Here is a 16,050-nt window from a genome sequence, read left to right as displayed (position 1 = left end):
ACGCCTTCCTCGCCGGGTTGAAAGCCAAGAACTCTAGGAACTGGGGCTGTTCACGCTGTTTATTTGCTTCTCTGGGAAAATCAAGAACATCGGGGACCTCGTCACACACCAAAAGCGGAGGGGGCAGCAAGGGCACTTCAGCGAAGGCTCGCGGCTCGAGGGACTCGGGCGGACTCGAGGGAGGAGGACGGGGTCCCGTGGCTGACGCCCAGGTCACCCCCGAGAGGGCCTCTCCTCCCAGCCACCCAGGGGCAGAGCGGAGGCAGGGACCCAGGCTCCCATCCGAGGTGGCCCCTGTACCTGGAGGTGGCCTGAGCACTGGGCACCAGGCTGGAGGCCCCCGGGGGAGGGACCAAGTTGGGGCCTGGTTGTCCAAAGCCAACGCGTGAGAAGTTGTCTGTGAGAATGTGCATGAATGCACCTCTGGGGACGGGTGTAGCTGCCCCCAGGAGGGAAGCCCCTTGCCATTTCCAGTAAGAGGGGGCTGGGGGCAGGCTCACATTGGTCTGGGTGGCAAATGAGGGTCCCCTGCTCCAACCAAGAGGCTTCCTGTCCCAGGCTGTGTCCCTCTCTCCACTGCCCAGACATGCTCCAAGCCCAGCAGAGCTGGCAGGTGGGGCCTGATCTCTGGGGTGTGGTTGGGAAGACCCAGGATCCTGGCCCAGGCAGGTTGGAGAAGAGGCCGGGGCGGCCCCTGGGGTCCCCAAATTAGCACCAGGAGGAAGGAGGGCCCAGTGGGGGCGGGAGCTCGGGACAAGGAGTGGCTCACTCGGTCCCTGCCCCGTGCAGGGGACAGGTTGATGACCCCTGGTTCGCCCCCTCTAGAACACAGCCCAGGGTTTGCCGGCCCCTCCCGGGTGGGGGCATATCCCCGGTTCCCCCTCCCCCAGACTCCGCTGTCCACTGGTTGGGCCCATACAGGGCATGGGGGACACAGCGGAGGGGCCTGTCCTCCACCCAACGCTTTGAGGCCCAAAGAGGCACGGCCTCACCCCAACTGCCTGAGATTGGGGGGCCAGCGCCTTGGCTAGGGAACCCCGTGGAGCCCCACTTCCCACCCCCGGCTCCCGGGGCCCTCTCTGGCAGGGTGTCCCCTCAGAGAAAGGCACAGGCGGGAGGCCCAGAGGGTGGCAGGCTGGCCTGGGCCACGTGGAGGCCGCGGGTCCCACCCGCCAGGACCCCGGTGGGCGCGAGCCGCGTCTGTGAAGCTGCCGTGACATGGGGGGGGTCCTTGTCTCGGGAAAAGCGGGTCTGTCCTTTCTCTCTGCTACCAGGCACGAGTGCACGGCTCTGGTTTCGGGGGGAGCGTTGGGGCGTGGTGACGGGTGGGGGGCCCCCGTCCCTCTTTCCAGTCAAAGAAAACTCGGAAGGAACATGTAACAACACGCCAAGTCCTGGACCCGTGAGGCCGTGGGTGGAGGGTGGGCAGGCGCCGGGCTGGTGGGTGTCTGTGGTGTGGGGTGGGGGCCGGGGTCTCGGGGGCCGGCTCACATGATCAAGCAGCATTTGCAACGCTGCTTCTTCATGTCGAGGTCCTGGGGGTCGCTGGTGGTGGCCTCCGGCCCGGCCTGATTCTCTTCCCTGGAGCCAGCCTCTGCGGGAGGCTCGGCGGCACTGCCGTTGGGCGGCGCGGGCTCCTTGGGCTCGGCCGCGTCTTCGATGACCACCAGCTCTGCCGTGATGGTGTCTTGAAGGCCCAGCACCTTCTTGGTCTCGGCCTCATCCTCTACGTTCTGGTAACCCATGAAGATCATTGTGACCGGGGGCTCCTGGCCGGGCTGGATCCCCGGCGGGCCGGACGTGGCCTCGCCTGGCTGTGCCTGCACGCCGGTGATCTCCCGTCTGGAGGGCGTGGTCCGGGCTGCCTCCTCCACAGCGCCCCGGGTCTCTGCCGCCCCGGCTGTGGACCCTGCCTCGCTCAGCGTGACCTCGTCTGCTTTGTGGATGAGTTCGTCCACCTCAGAGGAGCTCAGGGGGTGGATCCCGTTCTCGGCGGTGCCGTCCACAGCATGGACCACTGTACAAGGAGGGACAGAGAGAGTGACCTGGCTCGAGGCAGGAGGGACAGAGAGTGACCTGGCTCGAGGCAGGAGAGACAGAGAGAGTGACCTGGCTCGAGGCAGGAGGGACAGAGAGAGTGACCTGGCTCGAGGCAGGAGGGACAGAGAGAGTGACCTGGCTCAAGGCAGGAGGGACAGAGAGTGACCTGGCTCGAGGCAGGAGGGACAGAGAGAGTGACCTGGCTCGAGGCAGGAGGGACAGAGAGTGACCTGGCTCGAGGCAGGAGGGACACCTGGGCAAGGCTTGTATCCTCCTCGAGGCTAAACAGGAAATCACGAACTAGATTACACCTTCAGAACTAACAATTAAAGCCCCTGCTGGCATCTGTAGATGCAGCCAAAGCGGTAAAATGAGGAAAAAAAATTTTTTTTTTTGGGACAGAGTCTCACTCTGTCGCCAGGCTGGAGTGCAGTGGTGCAATCTTGGCTCGATGCAAGCTCCACTTCCCGGGTTCAAGCGATTCTCCTACCTCAGCCTCCCAAGTAGCTGGGACTACAGGTGCCCGCCACTACGCCCGGCTGATTTTGTATTTTTAGTAGAGACAGGTTGTCTCCATGTTGGCCAGGCTGTTCTTGAACTCCCAACCTTAGGTGATCCACCCATCTCAGCCTCCCAAAGTGCTGGGATTACAGGTGTGAGCCACTGCACCCAGTCGATGACAAGGAAAATTTATAGGCACAAAAGTATTTATTAGGAATCGAAAAAGAGTGGAAAGGAATGAATTAGGATTTTTTTTTTTTTTTTGAGACGGAGTCTCACTCTGTCGCCCGGGCTGGAGTGCAGTGGCGCGATCTCGGCTCACTGCAAACTCCGTCTCCCGGGTTTACGCCATTCTCCTGCCTCAGCCTCCCGAGTAGCTGGGACTACAGGCGCCGCCACCGCGCCCAGCTAATTTTTTGTATTTTTTAGTAGAGACAGGGGTTTCACCGTGTTAGCCAGGATGGTCTCGATCTCCTGACCTCGTGATCCGCCTGTCTCGGCCTCCCAAAGTGCTGGGATTACAGGCTTGAGCCACCGCGCCGGGCCTAGGATTTTTTTTTAATTTTCTGAGATGGAGTTGCCCAGGCTGGAGTGCAGTGGCGCAATCTCATCTCACCACAACCTCCGCCTCCCTAGTTCAAGCAATTCTCCTGCCTCAGCCTCCTGAGTAGCTGGGATTACAGGCGTGAGCCAACATGCTTGGCTCATTTTTTGTATTTTTAGTAGAGACAGGCTGGTCTCAAACTCCTGACCTCAAGTGATCTGCCCACCTCCCCCTCCCAAAATGCTGGGATGACAGGCGTGAGCCACCGTGCCCGGCCTGTAATTCCATATCCTTTAGCCAACTAGCTCCCATGTGATCACCCTGAAAAGTAAGGATTCTTTTCCATCGTAAAGATAGCAAAAATGAAAGTTCAAAGAAGGGGCACGACTGGGCCAAGGTCACACAACTAAACCCCTGTTCCTCCCCCGCGTCGAGGCCTGTTTCTCTTATACAAGACAGGACTACCCACCCTGGGGAACTGGAGGTTACACGTTACAGGGATTCTTTTTCTTTCTTTTTTTTTTCCTTTATTTGAGACGAGTGTCGTTCTGTCACCCAGGCTGGAGCGCAGTGGCACAATCTCGGCTCGCTGCAACCTCCACCTCCCTAGTTCACGCAATTCTCCTGCCTCAGCCTCCTGAGTAGCTGGGCTTACAGGTGCCCGCCACCCCATCCGGCTAATTTTTTGTGTATTTTTAGTAGAGATGGGGTTTCACTATGTTGGCCAGACTGGTCTCGAACTCCTGACCTTGTGATCCACCCGCCTCGGCCTCCCAAAGTGCTGGGATTACAGGCATGAGCCACTGCGCCAGCATTTTTTTTTTTTTTTTTGAGACAGAGTTTTGCTCCTGTTGCCCAGGCTGGAGTGCAGTGGTGTGATCTCAGTTCACTGCAACCTCCACCTCCCAGGTTCAAGCAATCCTCCTGCCTCAGTCTCTAGGGTAGCTGGGATTACAGGTACCTGCCACTACACCCAGCTGATCTTTGTATGTTTAGTAGAGATGGGGTTTCACCATGTTGGCCAGGCTGGTCTCGAACTCCAGGCCTCAGGTGATCTGCCTGCCTTGGCCTCCCAAGGTGCTGGGATTACAGGTGTGAGCCACCGTGCCCGGCCTTTACAGGGATTCTGATTTTTTCCATCTATGGGTGTATTTGATTGACCTTAAATTAACATTTTCATTCATTTTAACTTAAGTTAAAGTTTCATTCATTTATTTTTTGTATTCTAGGAACTGCCCTAAAGGCTACGCATTTTCCTCTGAGTTCTGCTTTGGCTGTATCCTACGAGTTAGATGATGTCACTTTCAAGTGTAAATAGTTTTTAATTCCCAGTTTGACTGATTGCCATGGGAAGCCACAATTTATTTAGGAGGGTGTTTTTAAATTTCAGGGAGTAGAGGAACACAGACAGAAGATACAAACTCTGTAACAATCCTAAAACCTCCTTGGCAGCCTGGGTCATGGTGGTCACTTTCTGACAGTGTTCTGTGCTTGAAAAGAACGTGTATTCTCCACTGGTAGCATTTTATATATATAATCACTCTTGCTAAATGTGCTTCCCAAGTCTTTCCAAATTTCCTTATCTGTGTCTGACTTGACACTTTTTCAGCTCTGTTGGACTCTCCAAGGGCCAGAGTAAAGCACCCCACGACTCCCTGCTATGATCTGATGCCAGCCCCAGCTCACAGCCCTGCAAATTCCTTCTAGAATCATGTCTGCCTGGGCCGTGCTGGGAGTTGGAAGGGACGCAATGGGGGGCCCCAGGGACTCGCCTCCTCCCGGCCAAGGGTCAGGGCTTCCGTTCCTGGCTACAGGTCAGAAGGAAAGTGTTCTCCACTTTCAGTTTTGAAGTCCCCAGGGAGGGGAGTCCATGCTTCAAGGCCTCTCAGTGACTTTGGGCTGGAGGCCCGGAGGGTGGGGTGTGTCTGGATCAGGCGAAACTGAATTCAGTGTCTCCCACTGGCCGCTGTCCCAAGGCAGGAATCGGAGCCCTCGGCTGCCATGGAAACAGATCACCTGCCCGTGGCTAAGCAACCAGTGTCCAGCCTGGCAGGTCTGGAATCCCCAGGGGCCAGGCTGAGGAGGGTGGAGTGACCGGGGGTGAGGACCTCGTCTGGAAGACGAGGCATGGGGACTTCCCAAGGCCACACAGCTGGGGATGGCTGGAGCTGAGATGCCGCCAGGGCCACACCCCAAGGCCACCCCAGAGCTGGGCTGTGGGGGCCCCTCTGACAGCATCTGGGGCACCGCAGAGGGCAAGGTGCCTGAGAACAGAAGGCTTTGGGAATGCAAACCACAGGGAGGCCCCCGTTCACGCCACCAGGACGCCACGAGAATGGGCTACAGGCGTTGGCGAGGACGTGGAGAAACTGGACCCTTGTCTGTGACCTGTGGGAACGGGACGGTGCAGCTGCCGTGGAAAATGGCAGGTCCTCACTGAGCTCAACACAGTCACCTCAGGACCCAGACGTTCGCTCCTAGGTGTACACCCAAAGGCCTCGGAAGCAGGGGCGGAAACAAATACTTGCACACAAATTTCCTAGCATGCTACTCACAGTAGCCAAAGGGTAGCAACAGCTCAAATGTCTACAGATGGAAGAAGGTCCACTCAACCCGTGGAATAGTATTCAGCCATGAAAAGGAGCCAGCTCCAACCCAGACCACAGTGCCGATGCACCTTGGGGATGTCATGCCAGACACAGAAGGCCACGTACAGTGTGTGACCCCATTTCTTTTCTTTTTTTTTTTTTTTGAGACAGAGTTTCACTCTTGTCTCCCAGGCTGGAGGGCAATGGCACGATCACGGCTCACTGCAACCTCTGCCTCCTGGGTTCAAATGATTCTCCTGCTTCAGCCTCCCAAGTATCTGGGATTACAGGCATGTGCCACCACATCCGGCTACTTTTTGTATTTTTAGCAGAGACGGGGTTTCTCCATGTTGGCCAGGCTGGTCTCGAACTCCTGACCTCAGTTGATCCACCCACCTCGGCCTCCCAAAGTGCTGGGATTACAGACGTGAGCCACCGTACCCGGCCATGTGATCCCATTTCTATGAAATGTCGAGGACAGGCCAATCCAGAGAGATAGGAGGGGATGTGTGGGCGCCAGTGCTGGGGAGGGGACGGGGGTGATAGCTGATGGGGACGGGGCTTCTGTCCTCTCTTTTTTTTGAGACAGGATCTTGGTGTGTTGCCCAGGCTGGAGTGCAGGGGTGCCATCTCGGCTCATTGCAGTGTCCCGGGCCCAGGTGAGTCTCCCAGTAAGGTGGAATTTTATGGTCTGCGAATTATATCTCACAAAGAAAAAGAGGCTGGGTGCGGTGACTCATGCCTGTGGTCTCAGCATTTTGGGAGGCCGAGGCAGGAGGATCATTTGAGCCCAGGAGCTGGAGGCTGCAGTGAGCCGCGATGGCGTTGCAGCACTGTGGCCCGGGCGACAGAGTGAAACTCTTCCTCCAGAAAATAAATCAATAAAAAGAAAAGAGAGAGAACGAAAGAGACTGGGGTTTTGTGCGGAGCTTCCCTCCTCCTCCTGGGATCCCTGGCATCTCCCACAGCCTGTTTGCCTCTTGACCGGGAGGAGCCCTTAAAACACAGACCTCATCACCGTCAGGGCCGAACCCACCCAAGGCTTCCCAAAGCCCTCAGGACACGGCCCTGCCTGTCCCTGTCCCCCTGCCTCCAGGCAAAGCACCCTTCTCCTGCATGAGACCAGTTCCTCAACTCCCTGATCAACCTGGCTCCCCTCACCCCTGCAGCCCGGCTCCCCTCACCCCTGCAGCTCAGTTCCCCTCACTTCTGCAGCCCGGCTCCCCTCACCCCTGCAGCTCAGTTCCCCTCACCCCTGCAGCCCGGTTCTCTTCACCCCTGCAGCCCACCTCTCCTCACTCCTGTAGCCCATCTCTCCTCACTCCTGTAGCCCGTCTCCCCTCACCCCTGCAGATGGGCCCCTCTCACCCCTGCAGCCCGATTCTCCTCATCCCTGCAGCCCATCTCCCTTTCCTCTTGCAACCCGTCTCCCTTCACCCCTGCAGACTGACTCCTCTCACCCCTACAGCCTGTCTCCTCTCACCCCAGGAGCCCGGCTCCCCTCACCCCTCCAGTCCAGCAAACTCCATCCTACTTCAGGGCCTTTGCAGGTGCTGCGGCTCTGCCAGGTGTGGTTCCCATGCACTGAGTGCCTCTGATGAGCCCCTGCTTACCTCCTCTGGGAAGCCTCCCCCCACCCCATCCTCGCCCTGTGAGACCCTCTCACAGCCCTCTGGATGTGCATTTTCTGTAGCTTTTATCACACTAGCAATTCTTTTTTTCTTTTTATTTTTATATTGTTAACAGACAGGGTCTCACTCGGTTGCCCAGGTTGGAGTGCAGTGGTGTGATCATGGCTCATTACAGCCTCAACCTCCTGGGCCCAAGGGATCCTCCCATCTCAGCCTCCCAAGTAGCTGGGACCACAGGCACGCACCACCATGCCAGGGTAATTTTTTTTTTTTTTGGTAGAGACAGGGCCTTGCTATGCTGCCCAGGCTGGTCTCAAACCTCTGGGCTCAAGCAATCCTCCTGCCTCAGCCTCCCAAAGTGCTGGGACTAAAGGCGTGAGCCCCTGTGCTAGCAGTAATTTAAATGAATTATTTGGAGCTCCAGATGGAAGGGCCTGGTTTGCCACCCAGCGAGGACAGAAGCTGAATCTACCTCCAGATTTCCCTCCAGAGCCCGGCTGGGTACCTGGCACCCGGCTCAGCTTTCTGGAGTGGACGAATGATTGGGCAGTGGGCACGGGGCTGAACGACCTCTGAGCCCAGCCGTGGGCCGCAGGGGGTGATGCCCTGGCCTGAAAGCGTCATCTGCTTCACGTCCCGACTCCGGGGTGACGCTGGGCCCACACGCCAGGAGCACACTCGTTCAGGGCTCCGGCCCGGGCGGAGGGAGGGCAGGGGCCGGGGTGCGCGTACCTTTGGTTTCGTCCTCGTAGACTTTGATGCCCTGAGGGAGCGGCTGCCGAGGGAGCAGCGTGGTGCTGGACAGCACCCTGGTCTCCCCTGTCACCTTGTCCTTCTCCACAGTGATCTCAACCGAGTACATGGCTGGCACGAGAGTCACGGGGTTACGCCACAGCCCGCCCGCCCCCGCGCCCCCCGCCGGGCTGCGGCCAAGCCAGGGAGAGGGGAGCTAGCAGCACAGAGCCAAGCAGCGATGGGGCAGGAGGAGCTGGGGATACCGGGGCACCTTCTCGACGCGGCCCTCCCCAGTTCTACATCCCTCCATAGCTCCCCAGTACCCGGGGCGCCCGGTCTGAACACCTCTGCTTGGTGTTCGAGGCCCCATCCTGCTGTCCGCCCAGATGGTCCTCATCCCTGTCCTCTGCACTGTGTCCTCTGTTTGGCCACCAAACTCTTGTCTGTCAAGCTCAAGTTCCAGCCCAGCCCTTTGGAAAGGCTTCACTGTTCCCAGATCGTTTTAATTTTTTTTTGAGATGGAGCCTCGCTCTGTCGCCCAGGCCGGAGCGCAGTGGTGTCATCTGGGTCCACCTCCCGGGTTAAAGTGATTCTCCTGCCTCAGCCTCCTGAGTAGCTGGGATTACAGGCGCGCACCACCACGCCTGACTAATTATTGTATTTTTAGTAGAGACGGGGTGTCTCTATGTTGGTCAGGCTGGTCTCAAACTCCTGACCTCAGGTGATCCGCCTGCCTTGGCCTCCCAAAGTGCTGGGATTACAGGTGTGAGCCACTGCGCCTGGCCTATTATTTAAATCGATAGAGGGTCTCGCTCTGTCGGCCAGGCTGGAGTGCGGTGCCCCGATCACAGCTCACAGCAGTCAAGACCTTCCAGGCTCAAGTCATTCTCCCACCTCAGCCTCCTGGGTAGTTGGGACCACAGGTGTGTGCCACCATGCCCGGCTAATTTATCTTTCCTGGAAATGGGGGTCTCACTATATTGCCCAGGCTGGTCTCAAACTCCTGGGTTCAAGCAATCCTCCCACCTCGGCCTCCCAAAGCACTGGGATTATAGACGTGAGCCCTCAAGCGCCGCCATTCCTGGTTTCTCAGAGGGGCAGGTGAGTCCCAGGGAGACCCTGCCTTGCCTGGGGTCATGGCCAAGATTGGGGCTCAGTCTGCAGACCCACAGCCCCCAGCCTGACCTGTGCCCCGCCCCGACCACCCAAACCCCCGGGACTCAACGCCTCCTTCCAGCTGACCTTCTTTTTTTTTTTTTGAGACGGAGTCTCGCTCTGTCGCCCAGGCTGGAGTGCGGTGGCCGGATCTCAGCTCACTGCAAGCTCCGCCTCCCGGGTTCACGCCATTCTCCTGCCTCAGCCTCCCAAGTAGCTGGGACTACAGGCGCCCGCCACCTCGCCCGGCTATTTTTTTGTATTTTTTAGTACAGACGGGGTTTCACCGTGTTAGCCAGGATGGTCTCGATCTCCTGACCTCGTGATCCACCCGTCTCAGCCTCCCAAAGTGCTGGGATTACAGGCGTGAGCCACCGCGCCCGGCCGCCTCCTTCCAGCTGACTGTTGGACGTGCCATTATCTATTCAGACTCAGAGAATGAAGGAGACCCTCGTGAGATAGTTGAACATCGCTACTCATCAGGGCCCTGACTCCACACTCAGCTCCCCGTCCCCTGCTCTGTAAAAGTGATTCCCACAGAAGCCACACAGAGCCTGCATCCTAACAGCAACTGGTGGCTGCTCGACGATGCCGAGCACCGGGGGTCATCAAGCACCTCCCAGAGACCCCGCCCCGCAGTGGGAGCTGAACAGGGCTGCCAGGACTACTGGCCTGACCCGTGACACTGCACCCCAGGTGCGGCCTGGCCTCAGGGCCTCTGCACGGGCTGTTCCCAATGTCTGGCACACCCTTCCCCCAGATAGCCGCGTGACCTGCTCCCTCGCCACTTCTGAGCGCCCGTCGGTCCCCACTGTGGGCAGCCCTGCCATCGCCCAGCCCCTCGGCCCCCACAGCCACCTCGTTTCCTTCCTCCCACCCCACCTCGACGCTCAGGCCCGGCTGCGGCCCTGGACTCTGCTCCGGGGACCTCGTCCAGGCACCGGGCTCCAATCTCCTGCACGCCCATCCCCACCAGGACCTTGGCCTGGATTCAGCCTCTATCCACAAAAGCCCCACTCTCACATTCCGTAACACCACTCCCCATCTGCCCCTACGCCTTCCCACTACGCCTGGCTCTTCCCACCCGCTGGGGGCAGCTCAGTCCTCCCTGACTTTTTTTTTTTTTTTTTTTTGAGACAAAGTTTTGCTCTTGTTGCCAAGGCTGGAGTGCAGGGGTGCGATCTCAGCTCGCTGCAACCTCTGCCTCCTGGGTTCAACCGATTCTCCTGCCTCAGCCTCCCGAGTAGCTGGGACTACAGGCACCCGCCCCCACGCCCAGCTAATTTTTTGTATTTTTAGTAGAGATGGGGTTTCACTGTGTTAGCCAGGATGGTCTTGATCTCCTGACCTCATGATCCGCCCGCCTCGGCCTCCCAAAGTGCTGGGATTACAGGCGTGAGCTACCGCGCCCGGCCGGTCCTCCCTGCCTCTTATCCCCCCACACCCGTTTCTCCTCAAACCCTGGGGGCTCCACCTTCAGAACACAGGGAACCGCCCACTGCTCGCCCCTCCACCGCCCATCGCAGCCTCCTTCCCCAGCAGCCCTGTCCCCTCCGCCTGGCACCGTCCGCGGTCTGTTCTCCCCGCGGTCACCAGAGGGCGTGAGTGACCACGGAGTCGGGGCGGTCCCGGCTTTGCCTACAGCCCCCTATGGTTCCCGCCTCCCTCCCTCTCCCATCCCGCCACAGGGCCCTGAACAATCTCTCCATCTTCTCCCCTCCGCCCTCTCCCCCTCCTCACGCTGCTCCAGCCACACCGGCCTCCTGGCTGTTCCTCCAACACCCCAGGCCCTGTCCTGCCTCGGGTCCTCTGTACTGGCCGTGCCCTCTGCTTGGAACACCTTCCTCCAGATAGCTGCGTGCCTTGCTCCCCCAGCACCTTTGGGTCTTTACTCAGACGTCACCTCTCAAATGTTGAACGCTCCCCTCCCGAGCCCTGTGGTTCAAATCCTCCTTCCTCCAACTCAACGTCCTTGGCCTCACTTTTCTTCTGTAGTAGAGGCTGTGGCCCTCATTAGAACACCTGCTCCCCTAATGCCTGGCATACAGCAGGCGCTTGATAAGCATGTCGGGTGAAGGGACGACTGTTTTTCAACCCTATATCCCTGCACAGCCTCAGCCCTCCACCCCAGACAGCTAGTCCAGAGCTGCCCACACTGTTGAGCAGGTCGCGCACTGCACAAAGTCAGTGGCCATGGCGACCAGTGGGGGACCTGGTCCCCGGTGTCTGCCAGGGCTGGTCTCACTGGCACAGAGGCCCACAGGCACCACCTGCTCTGACACATTAATGCCTCTGTCTGCTGCATCCTGGGGCAACCCCCACCCTGGACCGTGCTGGAGACCTGGGCCTCTGGGTGGCTCTCCTTCCTTCCAGCCCTGTCCTGTCCTGGCCAGCCACCCCAGAGTCCTTCTTCACCTCCCTGCCTTCCTGCTTTTTCTGAGACAGAGTCTTGCTCGTGTCGCCCAGGCTGGAGTGCAGTGAGGCGATCTCAGCTCACTACAAACTCTGCCTCCTGGGTTCAAGCGATTCCCCTGCCTCAGCCTCCCGAGTAGCTGGGATTACAGGCGTGCACCACCACGCCAGGCTAATTTTTGTATTTTAGCAGAGACGGGGTATCACCATGTTGGCCAGGCTGGTTTTGAACTCCTGACTTCAGGCGATCCACCCACCCCGGCCTCCCAAAGTGCTGCGGTTACAGGTGTGAGCCACCGCGCCGGGCCCTCTGCCTTGCTCCTATGCTGTTCCAGCTCACTCACACCGCAGTGGTTTTGCCGACTGCGATGATTTTCCATTACTGGGCTCCTGTCCTGTGCCAGGCCCCAGAATGGCGTACCGAGGTCCCACCCCTCTGGCAGGTGGAGAAATTCAAGACACCGGCACCACGTGGCATGCCAGGGGTTCGAGCCTGACTTGAGCACCGTGTGGCACTCGGCGTCAACCCCGAGCTTCCCCTGCTTCTTGGAAGCGCAGCAGCGCCGGGGACCTGGCTTGGTTGCCTCCAGGGACGGGGAGCTCACTCTCCCGGGGCAGCCGGTCCTACTGCCCAAGGACCGGAGCAGGTAAGATTTGCAGCGAGCGTGTTCAGGCGTGAGCACCACCCCCCGTGGGCCCCAGGAGGGAGCCGTGAGGTTAGGGTGGAATGAAAGCCGTGGGGTTGCGTCGGTTAGAGCCGCCATGCGTGGGGCCCGTCTTCTCAGGGAAGCATGGGCCGGCGTGGGACGAGGACACAAAGCACAGGGGGCCCCACCCCAGGCTCAGAGCCTCGGCCGTGGTCCAGCCGCCACCCCCACAACCACAGCCCGGCCAGACGCTGCGGAGAGCAGGTCGGTGTCGCCCCCACCCCACCCGGCCCTCCAGGACTGAGACTTGGCCCGATGGCGGCTGGATCTGGGGCCCAGAGCCTGGGGGACCAACCCACCTGCCTTCATCATGGGGGAGCCGTCAACCGTCCTCACGGGCGTGTTGGAGACTCGCTTGTCTGCATAGGAGGGGAGGTGGAGAGAGAGACGGGGGTCAGAGGAGAGGTCACACGGACCCCCTAGACAGCCCAACACCCCTTCACACAAGTGCATCTGGACCCCCACATGCACCGGGGCCCCTGACCCCACCCAGACCCCACACAGACACAGGCACCTGGGCCCCCAGACCCCCACACTCCACACAGACACAGGCACCTGGGCCCCCCTGACACCCAGACCCCACACAGACACAGGCACCTAGACCCCCTAGACCCCCAGACCCCACACAGACACAGGCACCTGGGCCCCCTATACCCTCAGACCCCACACAGACGCAGGCACCTGGGCCCCCAGACCCTCGGACCCCACACAGACACAGGCACCTGGGCCCCTCCAGACCCCACACAGACACAGGCACCCAGGCCCCTCCAGACCCCACACAGACACAGGCACCTGGGCCCCCCTGACACCCAGACCCCACACAGACACAGGCACCTGGGCCCCTCCAGACCCCACACAGACGCAGGCACCTGGGCCCCCCGACACCCAGACCCCACACAGACACAGGCACCCGGGCCCCTCCAGACCCCTAGAAAATCCCACAGCCACCCCCGTAGTTCATTCCTCATCCTCAGTCCAGTGATTTTCACAAAATCCCTGAGAGGCCTGCCTAGATTTTTTTAATGATTAATTTTTAATTCTACAGTAAGACAAGGAGACACTTCCTTATGAATAATTAACACACACAAACCAGGCCAGAGGCACTTCAGACGCCAGCGTCAACCCTGGCTGCCGACTGTCCCGCTATCGATATGGAAGCGTGAAATGCATTTTACAGACAGGGTCTCGCTCTGTCGCCCAGGCTGGGGTGCAGTGGTGCGATCACAGCTGACCGCCGTCTCAACCTCCTGGGCTCAAGCGATCCTCCCACCTCAGCCTCCCCAGCAGCTGGGACTACAGGCGCGCAACACAACCCGGCTAATTTTTTTGTATTTTTAGTAGAGATGGGGTTTCACTATATTGGCCCGGCTGGTCTCGAACTCCTGACCTCAAGGGATCCACCTGTCTCAGCCTTCCAGAGCGCTGGGGTCACAGGCCTGAACCACTGGGCCCGGCCGGTGGCTAATTTTTTTATGTTTGGCAGAGACAGGGTCTCCCTGTGTTGCCCAGGCTGTTCTTGAACTCCTGGTTTCAAGCGATCCTCCTGCCTCAGCCTCCCAAAGTGCTGGAATTACAGGCATGAGCCACCGCACCCGGCTAATTGTTTTTGTATTTTTTCACTAGACACTGAGTTTCGCCATGTTGGCCAGGCTGGTCTCGAACTCCTGACCTCAGGTGATCCACCCGCCTTGGCCTCCCAAAGGGCTGGGATCACAGGCCTGAGGCCCCAGCACCTGTTACTTTGCAGCTGCACTCCCCGCCCTGCCATCCCCTCTCTGGCCACCAGAGTGCGCCCAGGCCCCACGAGTTCCTTCCAGAAGCCCTACCTTTGGGTGTGCCCACCGGGGTCTGCAAGAAAGAAGAGAGAGGGGTGAGGGGTGCCAGCATCCCCGGGCAGAGGGAGGGGAGCCCCGGGGTCAGGAGCCTGGGAAGGGCTGGCACGGTGGGTGAGGTCACATGCGCCCGCTTCTCATCCCATCCTCTTGGGACTCTGGCCAGAAACACCCAGGTCATCTTTCTTTCTTCTTTTTTTTGAGACGGAGTTTTGCTCTTGTCGCCCAGGCTGGAGTGCAGCGGGGCAATCTCGGCTCACTGCAGCCTCCGCCTCCTGGGTTCAAGCGATTCTCGTGCCTCAGCCTCCCCAGTGGCTGGGATTACAGGCACGCGCCACCACACCCGGCTAATTTTGTATTTTTAGTAGAGACGGGGTTTCTCCACGTTGGCCAGGCTGGTTTTGATCCCCTGACCTCAGGTGATCCGCCCACCTCGGCCTCCCAAAGTGCTGGGATTACAGGCGTGAGCCACCACTCATTTCTCGTTTCTTTTCTCCCTGCCCTCCTGCCCCCGCATCAGTGGCTCCCGCAGGCCTCCCTGAATCCAGCCGGCTCCTCTGTGCCCCTTCAGTCCGGTCTTGAACTCCTGCTCTCAAGTGAGCCTCCTGCCGTGGCCTCCTGGGAGCCACTGTGCAAGGCCCAGGGTCTAGCGTCTCCTGCCTGAGCCGGTTCTGCCCTGCGTGGTCAGACCCTGCACACAGGCCCTTCTCCCTGAACGGTGCCCTGGCCTCCCTGGTCTTCCTGCTGTTTCTGGGACACACTCTTGACTCACGGCCGTGGTGTCTGATGTTCCCTCGCTCCACTCTCCCCCATCACGTCACCGGGTGTGCCCCTCAGGAAGGCAGGGACCGTGCACGTGTACTGGTGGGCCTCCCACACCAGCTCAATCACCCTTCAGGGAAAAAAGCGCCTGGAGAACTCCTATTCAAACTTCAAAACCCACTTCCTTGGCCAGGTGCAGTGGCTCATGCCTGTAATCCCAGCACTCTGGGAGGCTGAGGTGGGCGGATCACCTGAGGTCACGAATTCGAGACCAGTGTGACCAACATGGTGAAACCCCGTCTCTACTAAAAACTAAAATTAGCCAGGCGTGGTGGCACATGCCTGTAATCCCATATACTTGGGAGGCTGAGGCAGAAGAATCACTTGAACCCGGGAGGCAGAGGTTGCAGTGAGCCGAGATCGTGCCATTGCACTCCAGCCTGGGTAACAAGAGTGAAACTCTGTCTCAAAAAAAAAACCACAAAGAAAATACCCCACATCCTCCAGGACACCCGCCCAGCCCTCCCACGAATGAGGAACTTCCTTGGGGATTTCACAGCGCCTTGGGCTTCCCACCTCTTCAGCCTGACCATGCTCCCTGGGTGGTTACTGACTCATGGCCATCTTCCCACCTGACATGAGCTCAGTGAGGTCCGGGACTGTGCCCAGAACCAGGTCTTTTTTTTTGTTTTTGAGACAGGATCTCGCTCTGTCACCCAGGCTGGAGTGTCATGGCGGGATCTCGGCTCACTGCAACCTCTCCCTCCAGAGTTCAAGCGATTCTCAGCTTCCTGACCAGCTGAGATCACAGGTGCCCCCACGACATCCGGTGAATTTTTGTATTTTTAGTAGATACGGGGTTTCATCATGTTGGTCAGGCTGGTCTTGTTGAACTCCTGACCTCAAATGATGCGCCCGCCTCGGCCTCCCAAAGTGCTGGGATTACAGGCGTGAGCTGCCAAGCCCGGCCAAGGGTCTGGTTTTTTGTTTGTTTGTTTGTTTGTTTTTTGTTTTTTTTTTTTTTGAGACGGAGTCTTGCTCTGTCACCCAGGCTGGAGTGCAGTGGCCGGATCTCAGCTCACTGCAAGCTCCACCTCCCAGGTTTACGCCATTCTCCTGCCTCAGCCTCCCGAGTAGCTGGGA

General features: G+C 59.0%; 1 protein-coding gene across 18 annotated transcripts in view; it reads right to left on the bottom strand.

Moving 5' to 3' along the window:
- Positions 1–41: 41 nt before the first annotated feature.
- PALM (paralemmin) overlaps positions 42–16,050 on the bottom strand; it is a 168,303-nt gene continuing 152,294 nt past the window's right edge. For 13 of the 18 annotated variants that reach the window (XM_077978811.1, XM_077978813.1, XM_077978809.1 and 10 more), the window contains 4 exons: positions 14,140–14,161; positions 12,613–12,672; positions 8,037–8,168; positions 42–2,017 (listed from right to left, as the gene is read on the bottom strand). In XM_077978811.1, the coding sequence (XP_077834937.1) occupies positions 1,488–2,017; positions 8,037–8,168; positions 12,613–12,672; positions 14,140–14,161 (744 nt within the window). In that variant the 3' untranslated portion in view covers positions 42–1,487. The remainder of the gene's footprint in view (positions 2,018–8,036; positions 8,169–12,612; positions 12,673–14,139; positions 14,162–16,050) is intronic. The other 5 variants (XM_077978810.1, XM_077978816.1, XM_028839485.2 and 2 more) reach the window with 1 other exon arrangement.

This window comes from Macaca mulatta, chromosome 19 (genome assembly GCF_049350105.2).
Source record: "Macaca mulatta isolate MMU2019108-1 chromosome 19, T2T-MMU8v2.0, whole genome shotgun sequence".
NCBI classification, from domain to species: domain Eukaryota; kingdom Metazoa; phylum Chordata; class Mammalia; order Primates; family Cercopithecidae; genus Macaca; species Macaca mulatta.
Note: the sequence above shows the minus strand (reverse complement) of the source record. Positions and strands in the feature narration are given on the sequence as shown.